This window comes from Fukomys damarensis, unplaced genomic scaffold (assembly GCF_012274545.1).
Source record: "Fukomys damarensis isolate Sample0158 unplaced genomic scaffold, DMR_v1.0_HiC HiC_scaffold_17, whole genome shotgun sequence".
Classification (NCBI taxonomy): domain Eukaryota; kingdom Metazoa; phylum Chordata; class Mammalia; order Rodentia; family Bathyergidae; genus Fukomys; species Fukomys damarensis.
The window spans coordinates 35,545,707-35,556,728 of NW_022900929.1; the positions used below are offsets into that span (position 1 = coordinate 35,545,707).

The 11,022-nt window shown below is 38.5% G+C and overlaps 1 protein-coding gene and 1 pseudogene across 2 annotated transcripts in view; one reads left to right on the top strand and one right to left on the bottom strand.

The window, feature by feature from the left end:
- Positions 1–11,022, bottom strand: part of Knl1 (kinetochore scaffold 1) — a 74,999-nt gene that overhangs the window by 26,015 nt on the left and 37,962 nt on the right. For both annotated transcript variants that reach the window (XM_010624686.3, XM_010624687.2), the window contains exons 12-14: positions 8,123–8,261; positions 7,637–7,704; positions 5,950–6,048 (exon numbers count right to left, since the gene is read on the bottom strand). In XM_010624686.3, the coding sequence (XP_010622988.1) occupies positions 5,950–6,048; positions 7,637–7,704; positions 8,123–8,261 (306 nt within the window). The remainder of the gene's footprint in view (positions 1–5,949; positions 6,049–7,636; positions 7,705–8,122; positions 8,262–11,022) is intronic.
- LOC104862612 lies at positions 662–1,479 on the top strand (annotated as a pseudogene).

The following is an 11,022-nucleotide window of genomic DNA, read 5'->3' on the forward strand; positions in this document are numbered from 1 at the left end:
CTTGAGACTACAGTGTTAAGTGAAATATATCAGACACACAAGCTTAAATATTACATGGTTTCTCTTGTACAAGAAACTCCAAATATAGATAAATTTTAAAAAAGCAAAATAGTGGATAATAGGAAACAGGGAGTCAGATCTTTGGCAATTGAGAAGGGGATCAAGACGTAAAGGAGAGGATGAAGCAGGGGAGGTGAAGGCCATAAATAGAATTAAGATGTGCTATGTTCATGTACCAACTCCTCACAATGAATATAATCAATATGTACTGCAAACAGGTACTAATGAAAATTAAAAAAAAAAAAGAAAAAGAAAAAGAAAAAATTAGTTCACATGGCTAATAAGATACAAGTTAGAGCCTCTCTCACTTGCCCTCCCAGGCTGCAGCTTGGGGTCTCTCTCCTGCCCCTTGGCCATGGCCACTCTGCCCACGGCGCCCACACCCCTGCGCTCCTGGGGCCCCAGGGATAGCTGCTAAGACTCAGAGCCACCACAATGCTCCCTGACAGCCACCCCCGCAGCGCAAGGACACCGCCCATCCATGGGCCACTGGTAGATAGCAGTGAGACACTCCCAGCCCCTCCATCTAGCCTTTAAGACACAGTATACTTAGCAATCAGAAGCAAAAGGAGACCAAGAAGGGAAACCTTAGTGGGTTACTATGCACTTGAGACTGATTCCTTGATTTTTTATTGTTTTGAACTTCATGGAATACATTGACAGCCAGAACACCTCCCAGGGAAGGCACCAGCAGAGGATGCATCCCAACTTCAGTCAAGGCTGTCAAGAAAGCTGTGTGACATGTTCTGATTACAGTGGATGTTTGTTGTGTAAACTCTGACTATTTTTTGTTCTGGAAAGTATTGGCATGAAGCAGATAGGAGTGTGTCTCTCTTCACATGCAAGTGGATATTATGGAACTTGATATCCAGATATAAATAAGTATATAAAATGTACAGCTGTGAAACCTGTTTCAACAAAAATTCTGCACAAACTGTAAAAGTGGATTTACACCTTGGAAAACACTCTGACAATTTTCCAGAAGGGCTGGAAGCCAACAACCACACCATGGAGTGCATCAGCATTGTGTGCTGCGAAGCCAGTGAATGGAGCCCTTGGAGTCCATGAATGAAGAAGGAAAAAGAATGTGGCTTCAAAAGAGGAACCAAAACTCGGTCTGAGAAATAATCCAGCACCCTCAGCAAAGGGTAACCTGTGTCCTCCTACAAGCGAGACAAAGAAGTATACACTGCAGAGAAAGAAATGTCAGAAGGGAGAATGAGGGAAAAAAAGGGAGAGAGAGGCAAAGAAAAAAAAGTGAATAAAGAAGAAAGTAGAGAAGCAGTTCCTGACAACAAAGGTCTGGAATCCAATAGAGACACACCAGAACAACAAGAAAACAAAAGCAAACTGCAGCAGAAGAAGTGAAAAGTCCAAGTTAAACAACAGAAATCAGTCCAGGTCAGTACTATGCACTAAAAGGTCCTGAGACTAGTGTAGACCACTGCTTCTGTCTCAACCACATGCCCAGAAGAGGTGCCATTGCCATGAGAACCACAGAAGGACAACATCAGTTACTCCTCTGTCTAGACAGCATTCCAAATAGTTGTATATTCTTCACACAGGCATAGCTATCAACAAAGAGACAAGAGTTCAAAGAAGGGTTACTTTCACATGATTATCTTATGTGCTTCTATGCATTTTGTTTGTTTGTTTGTTTGTTTTTTGAGACTGGGTCTCACTATGTAGTTGAGACTGACCTGGAACTCACTATGTAGCCCAAACTGGTCTCGAACTCACAGCGATCCTCCTGCCTCAGCCTCCCGAGGGCTGGGTTACAGGCGTGAGCCACCATGCCCAGCCTTCTGTGCACTTTTAAAAGACAAAAAATTTTGTACATAAATATCAATAAGCTGTAAAGTATCATCAGCATAATGATGACATTTGGAGAAGAAACATTGTTTCCCTATTAAAAAAAATATTTTTCCAGTTATTGTTTTAAGAGTGAAAGATAATGTTGCAAACTGAAAGATGCAGTATCCCTTCACAACAAATATGGGATTGGGGAGAGGAACACCACTCCAAGCACAGTGTGGTTTTGTCAGGGAGATCTAGACAGCTCACAATTAGGGCCCAGTGTTTGGAATCATAGGATTTATCGTCAAGAAGCAACTTCGTCCAAGAAGTATTAAGATGACTTCTATCGCTCTTATGCTGTGCTTCTGCAAACAACACAAGAGTGCAGAACAGAGTTAAATATTCTGTGTGGGACTGGAGGAAGGCAAAACATGGAAGAAATAGAGTTGGAGATTCCTATTGTGCTTCACAAAACTGTGAAGAGTTGTGATCACCTGGAACAGGTCTCTAATCTATGGCAGCACTACTACATCAGCCTCTGCTGCCCTTAGGACCATATAAGTCTGTTGGGCCAGGGATTTAGCTCGGAGGTTCCACTGCCTGCCTTGAAAGCAAAATGTCCCAAGTTCAATCCCTGATACTGCCTCCCCCCAAATATATATATGTAAATAAATAAAAGTGGATACATAAGTCTGTAAACATGTGCCTGTAACTTTATTCTAAAAATAGAATCATACTTATTAGGTGGAAATTCTGATTTAATAAAAAACAAAAAAACAGAGCAAGGTGAATACACCATACCATGTTTGCAAAGTCATGTGTTTCCTTTCTCTGTTAACAAGAGGGAAAATTTTATTACCTTACTGCTCCACCTGGAACTAAAAGGAATACTTACTTTCTAACTAGGTGTGTCTAGTAGGGGAGAAAGCCACCACAATAAATATATTTGTTAATATTTTTTAAAGAAAAAAAAAGATACAAGTTAGAATTTGAATTATAGTCTCTTACTTCAAAGTCTACTCCACCACAGCTGTTTAGGGAACTTCAGGTATTTCATTCATACAGAATTGAAAGTGGTTAAAAATGGCTACACATTGTCTTAAGAAAAATCAATACCTAAAACTCAAACTTGTCAGGGACCCTTTTATTAAAGAAAGAAAAACAAAGCTTCTGTACATAGGGAGGGTAGGGAGCCTGAGAGGTGGAATGGGATAAAATAAAAGAAAGAAAGGTTAGTTTCCCAGCTAATTCTCTTCTCTTCCCATTCTCTAGCCACGACTCTTGCTTTTATCCCAGAATGAACTCAAAACTTTCCTAGCTTATGCCCCATTTGTAAAACAAAACAGTGAAAATCTGGTTAGTTTAAAAAGTTTTATAGATCTAATCCAAAGCCTTTTCACTATCATTCATGCTATATTGGAAAAATCAAGTTAGCTCCTTATGTAACATTTCTTGTGAAAACTAAATTATTCACAAGCATTGCAGCACAGAATGTTATTTTACTACTCCATGCTTCGGACTCCTCATCTATAAAATCAGCATAATACAGATGAGACTCATTTTTTTGTGTGTGCAAAACTAAGTATTGAACACTGAGGCCTTCACACTGAGCTAATCTCCAGCTCTTTATTATTTTTTATTTTGAGACAAAGTTTTGCTAAATTGCTAAATTGTCCAGGTTGGGCTCAAATTATAATCCTCTTGTCTCAACCTCTGAATGCTAGGATTACAGGCGTGCACCACCACACCTGGCTCTGAAAGCAATTATAATTGAAAAGAAAGCTATGAAAGTCCTAGTTTGCATTTTCCAACATAAGGCTGATTTGTTCCTGTTTTTTTTTCTTTTCTTTTCTTTTTTTTTTTTTAAATGAAAAGAGAGGGAAGGAGGAAAAAAAGGAGAAAGTGTGACAGATTCAAGGGGATCTTACAAAGTAAAAGACAGCTAAAAAATTTCAACTAACTACAGTGTTAAACCTCTTTTGGGTCCCAATTTAACAAACTGAAAAAATGTAAGACAACCAGAGAAATATAAATACTAACTGAATAATTATTTTATGGGCCAATTTTGGTATTTGGATGTTTTAAAAATAAAAAGTACTAGCTTTTGGTGGTGGTGGTGAACTCCTATAATTCCAGCACTTTGGGAGGCTAAGGCAGGTTTGAGTCCTGCTTGGGCAACTTAGTGAGACCATGTCCCCCCACAAAAAGTTTTTCTCTTTGTTAGCGATATACTGAAATATTTACAGACAAAATGATAACTAGGATTTACTTCAAAATAACCGGAATAAAGAAATGAGAGGTAATGACAAAACAATAGTTGATTTTTTTTCTTTTTTTGTTGCAGGGAATCCAACTAAGTACATGTTTTACTACAGAGCTACACCCCCAACAAAGAGCTGATAACTTTTAAAGTTGGGTGGTAGATACACGTGGATTTGTTAAACTAGTCTCTAGTTCTGTTGAAAGTTTTCATGATACTTTTTCTCCCCAAAGGGCAGTTTTCTTCATGAATGTTCACAACCATCAAAGAACATAATAATCAGATTCCTGCCAGTGGATATTGGATGCATGCACTGTGGAACATACTACATGCGGTTAATTGCTGTATGTAGTAGGTAGATTAACTTGTGGCACCTTGAACTCAGGACCAGGCTATAAAAGCTATTCTCTTCTGATTTATGTATGTTGATTAACCACCCAACTTTTTCAGCCATCACCTGGATACTTTAGGCCTGACAAGAGCACCTACAATCATGCTTCAGCCCTGCTGGAGATATGAGTTATAGTGTTCAGCATTAGCCACTCATGAGCATGGAGGAGTTCATGGGCCACTACAAGAGCACCTTCTGCTAGTGCTGCCAGCTAAGTTCCTGCAACTGCATACATTTTCTTTAAGAGCTGGCACACATCTCCCCCTATTCAAGTCTATTCAAGTCCATTGACCATTAATTGGCTTATATTTATATTGAGTTGTACGAGTATTTTATGTATTCTGGACAAGCCTCTTAACATGATTTGCAAGCCAGGCGTGGTGGCGCACGCCTGTAATCCCAGCACTTGGGAGGCTGAGACAGGAGGATTGCTGTGAGTTTGAGACCAGCCTGGGCTACATGGTGAGTTCCAGGTCAGTCTCAACTACCTAGTGAGACCCTGTGTCAAAAAACCACCCCCTCAAAAAAAACATGATTTGCAAATATTTTCTTCCATTTTGTGAGTTGTCTTTCTTTCTTTTTTTTTTTTTTTTTTTTTTTTTTTTTTTTTACTAAAGGTTGAACCCAGCAGCACTAAGCTGATCCCCAGGATACGCTTACTCAACCTTTCTGTGAGACAGGGTCTCACTAAATTGCCGAGATGGGACTCAAACTTGCAACCTTCCTGCTGCATCCTCCTTCAGTGCTGGGATTATAGACATGTGCCATTGCAGCTGACTGGGGTATGTGTTTCTATTAATCTTTTAGATGGAGTTTGTCAATTTTGTTACTCAAATATTCTGTTATATGTTTTCAGAATTTTTGTTTTTGATTTTGTTTGCTTTTGAGATAGTCTTGCTATGTAGTTCAGGCAGGTCTAGTACTCACTATCTATCTCAGGATGGCCTTGAACTCCCAATGATCCTTCTACCTCATCTTCTTGAGTGCTGCAGTGATTGGTGGGCACCACCATATCCAGCTGCTTTTAGTTTAAAAAGTGTTTATCAAAAACTTCTACACTTAACCGGGCGTAGTAACATATGCCCGTAACCCAGCACTCAGGAGGCTGAGGCAGGAGGATCGCTATGAGTTCAAGACCAGCCTGGGCTACATAGTGAATTCCAGGTCAGTCTCAACTACATAGTGAGACCCTGTCTCAAAAAACAGAAAACAAACAAACAATGAGATGGTTGCTTTGATCCAGTTTAGTAGACGAGTACAGCTGGGTATAGTGGCACATGCTTGTAATTCTAGTAGTTGGGAGGTTGAGGCACAAGGATCACAGTGAATTCAAGGCCAGCCTGAACTACATAGTGAAACTCTTGTCTCAAATAACCAAAAAAAAAGAGAACAGTACAATATATTTTAATTGAGATAACTACTGCCAAGAAATTGCACTTACTTTGGCTGGGAGACTGCTTTCTCGGGGTTTCTGTATCAAGATGTGGACCTGAAGAAGTATGAAGAACTCTCTTACTGTTATTCTCCCATCCTTGAGTTTCTGAAAAAAGAAAAGTTTGCATGGCCATCAGAGGGGCTCACTTTTCTCTAAGTTACTTAAACTGCTCCGCATATATCTCTACAAATATTCAGAAATAAGCAACTATACATGAGTAGATTTTACTTGTTTTTTTTTTTTTTAATTCATTCATTCATTCATTTATTTTGGTACCAGGGATGGAACTTGGGACCTTGAGCTTGCGAAGCAGGCGGCAGAACCACTGAGCTAAATTTCCGGCCCTTAAGATTATTTCTTAAGGTTATTCAATAATAAGAGTTTATAAAAGCCAAAGCATATGTCTTTTAATCTTCATTTCTACTTGGATAGTCTGGATATTGTCTGCTCAAAAACTCATGCTGTAAGATTCTAATAAGATTACTGACATTTAGAAATGGGAGGAAAGGAGCTAAAGGTGTAGGGAAGGTGTGATACGTAGGGGAAGAACAAAAAGGGAAAAGAAAAAAATGTGAGAGAATGAAAAGATGAAAATAAAGTGTTTGTAGATGGGGAGGGGAGGAGGGGGTGAAGGGAGGGCAGAGGTAAGGGGAAAAAATGAGAATCAAGACTTGCCATGTAAAGGTACATGATCCCAACAATGAATGTAACTGTACTGTATCCCTAAATGTACCAATAAACTCAATAAAAAAAAAAAAAAACTCATGCTGAAATTAATCCTCAAAGTCTTTGGGAGGTAGATGAGGTCATGAGGTGGGGTCCCTAAGATTACATTAGTGGCTTCTGAAGAAAGAGACCCAGGTTAGCAAGTTTGCTCTATCTTCCCACTGCAGACTCACCCTCAGCAAGGAGGCCCCACCAGGAGCTGAGCTGATGTCTGTGCCATGCTGTGGCCTCCAGATCCATCAACTAAATAAATCTTAATTTTTTTTTTTTGGTAAACTATTTTCTATAAATTACCTAGTCTGTGGTATAGACTAAAATTCTATTTCATATTAATTGTTGAGTCCTTAACAAAGAAAACTAATCTGTATGTTTGAAATATTTCATTATTTTATTTTATTGGTACCCAGGATTGATTCGCAATTTTAAAATATTTTTGCCATGTATGGTGGTGAATGCCTGAAAGCCCAGCACTCAGGAGGCTGAGGCAGGAGGATCTCTGTGAGTTCAAGGCCAGCTTGAACTACAGAGAGAGTTCAAGAACAATCTGAACTACATAGCAGACCCTGAAAATTTTTTTCATGTGTAGTATGGAGACTGAAACCTGGGCCTTGGAACTATATTCCCAGCCTTTTAAGTTTTTATTTTATTTTATTGTTTGAGACTGATCTCTCTGTGTAGCTCAGGCTAGCCTCAAATTTTCAGTAATCATTCCTGCCTCAGCCTCCTGACTGCTGGGATTACATATATACGCCACCATACTTAGCTTTACCTTTATTTTGAGACATATTAAAGTCACTGAATTTCCCAGGCGAGGGTCAAATTTATAATCTTCCTGATTCAGCCTCTCAAAGTGCTGGGATTGCTAGCTTTTACTACCATGTCCACTTTTTAAAAAATTTTAAAAAACAAAACAAAACAAAAAACAAGAAAATTAGTCCATTAGAAATAAAAAGTACTTTTAACATACCTCCCTCAAGCTCTCTTCACAAATAGTGTGTCCAAGAAACTGGGATTCCATTTGACTATTCCGGGACACTAGAAATAAAGCAAATTCATGTGATAACTAAGTCAAAATTAAATTGTAAATATAATTGTAGTTATCATCCAGATTTATGTGTTGTTCATGATCTAGGATCTACCCACTGGGATGGTTTGGGGAAGAAAATCATTTAGTAAGGCAAAATAATATCAGTTTTAAGGCTCCATTCAATGCTTCTTAAGCCTCTGAAGTAAGTAACTGCATTCCTTTGTAGTATATCACTTCTCAATTTATTGAATTAAAATAAATAAGTTAATAAGTATTTTACTTATTAACTTTTTATAACCTTGAAAAGGTTTAAACTATGTTCAAATATTTCCTAACTTGAAATGCATTTATTATTACTCAAGCATGCAGATTAACCACAACAAAATGTAGATAATAGCTGTTATTCAGCCTTCATGAAGATCTTACTGTTGAAGTCCAGTGAGGTCCCATCAGCCTTGATTGAATCCAGAGAGCTGCTGGAACTAGATGGAGTCCTGCTCAGGCTTTTTATCAATACACTGCTAGCATTTTTATCTATATCCCCTTCAGTATGGTGATCAAAAATCTGAAATTATCAATTGCGAAACGTCAGAAGTTATGATACAGTATAAACAGCTAAATGTTTGTTGAATACTAACATAATACCTCTAACATAAAATTCATCTATAATTCCCATGAAATGCCTTCATAAAAAATTAGAGTATCGGGCAACTTTGGCTTTTAATTAAGTTAAAAGTAATATTATTAAAGATATATAATTTTAGCCAGGCAAAGTAACACACCTGTTATCTCAGCACTTGGGAGGTTGAGGCAAGAGGATTGCCATGAGTTCAAGGCCAGCCTGGGCTACATAGTGACAGTTTGTCTCAAAACACCAATAAATAAATAAATACATATATAAAAATATAATTTTATGCATTAAAGTATATAAGCAAACGGTTCCTTAGCTATATCTAAGTTATAGTCAGGTTCTATATCTACCAAATGTTGACTTACCCACTTATTCAACTAATAGCCACCAACAACTGGGTTACTTCATCACAGAAAACCAGACTACAATGTTGAGTATGCATGGTGGCTCTGGCTAGTATTCAGAAATGAAACTTACTTCTGACCTTTTGTACTCACCTCCCCAGCTGACCAAATCAAACAATGATGTAGCCTTGCTTTTTACCATTTTAATCATTTGCCTTTACAGCTTTAAATATAATCTTCGGAGCCAGGCACTGTGATGCACACCTGTAATCTTAGCACTCAAGAGGCTGAGGCAGGAGGATCCTCATGAGTTAGAGGCCAGCCTGGGCTACATAGTGAGTGGAAGGCCAGCCCAAACTACATAGAGCAACCCTCTTAAAAAATAAAAAAATCACCCTCATCTACCTATTTACTTCTTTATGGTGTTGGTGATTGAACTCAGCACCTCATGTATGCCAGCCAAGTGCTCCACTGCTGAACTACGTCCTTAGCCCTTTACATATTTTTTGAATATATTTTTCTAAAAGGTAGAATGCAAGCTCCACGAAAGATTTTTTGTGTTGGTACGGTCCCACCGATTCAATCTTAGCATCTAAAATAGTGCCTAGTATATGACTCAACAAATATTTATTGGACAATACTAACGTTCATAAAATCTAATCAGTATAATTATATTACTAATCCAGTTACTAGTTTTTAAAAGCTTCATAACTACTCCCTCATGACCTCATCTATTTTTGTTTTCTGGGTTTTTTGCAGGGGATTTTTTTTTCTTGAGACAGAGTCTCACTCTGGTGGCCTTCATAATTCTCCAGTCTTAGCCTCCCAACTGCTGGGATTATAGGTGTGGGCTACCATGCTCGATGATCTCATCTCAAGGAGGCACTGAAATCATTCTATGTTTATTTATGTGGTTCTTAAAAGAATTTAAACTTTGTATGTATTCTATGAATCTTTATTCCCCACCTATAAAAAAAAAAAACACCAAACTTAGTTTGTGTGACAGGTTTTATTCTCTACGAAGTTTTCCAAATAAATTTCTCTCAACTTAAAAAACAAAAATTAAAAGAAATTTGTCCTCTTTCAATGAATACAAAATCTTATTTCACTTTGAGATACTGGGCTTCACTAAGGCATTCTCCCACACACTAACAAATGAACTCTCAGTTTCTATGTATTTTCATTAGCCAAGAAAACTTGGACAAGCTTCTTTACTTTTTGGGGTTTGAACCCATGGCCTTCACACTGAACTATCTTCCTCAGCCCTTTTTATCTGGATGCAGTGTCTCACTAAGTTGTTCAGGGTGGCCTAGAACACGGATGACAAACCTTTTAGTGCTTTCAATAATACAAACAGCCAGCTGCGAGCGCCTAGAACTTGCAATCCTCCTGGCTCAGCCTCTGAAGTGCTAGGATTACAGGTGTGTGCCATCACACTCAGCTAAACTTTTCTTTTGTGCAATTTACATAATAGAAAAGCTTATTAGTGCTTGCTTTCGCAGCATATATATATATACTACTAAAATTGGAATAATACAGAGATTATCATGGCCCTTATAGAAGAATGACATAAATTCGTAAAGCATTCCATTAGGGAAAGAAAACCTTCAAACTCCCCAAATATTTCTAACATTGAAGATCACTTTTCAAACTACATATATCCCAAGAGATTCTCATATGCAAAGCAACAGTGACAACTCATCAGAGGTGATAGAAGTTGAATAGCCGGTCATGGTGGCGCATGCCTGTAATCCCAGCACTCGGGAGGCTGAGGCAGGAGGATCGCTGTGAGTTCGAGACCAGCCTGGGCTACATAGTGAATTCCAGGTCAGTCTCAGCTACATGGTGAGAACCTGTCTCAACCCCACCCCCAAAACAAAACAAAACAAAAAAAATGTTGAGAATTGTACAATTTCAACATTTTTTGTTTTCTTTGCAGTACTTGGGATTGAATCCAAAGCCTTTGCAGAGTAACAACTCCAGTTTTTTTTTTTTAAGAAGGGTTTTGCTAAATTGTTAAATTGCCCAGGCTGAGCCGGAACTTTTAATTCCCTACCTCGGACTGCTGGGATTACAGGTATGCACCATCATGTCTTGCTCATCTGGTATTTTTAGCAGCACTGGGGACTGAACCTAGGGAATGCTGAGCCACCTCTCCAGCCCTTATTTGAGACAGGGTCTCCCTAAATAGTCCCGACTGGCCTCAATCTCTTGATCCTTTTGCTTCAGTCTCCCAAACAGCTAGGATTACAGGCCCTTGCCCTCACACACAGATAACACTGGATAATTTTTGTAATACTTTGCAATTTTTGTGGCTATTTGTCACTATAAGTCTAGTTGTTAGTAAATTA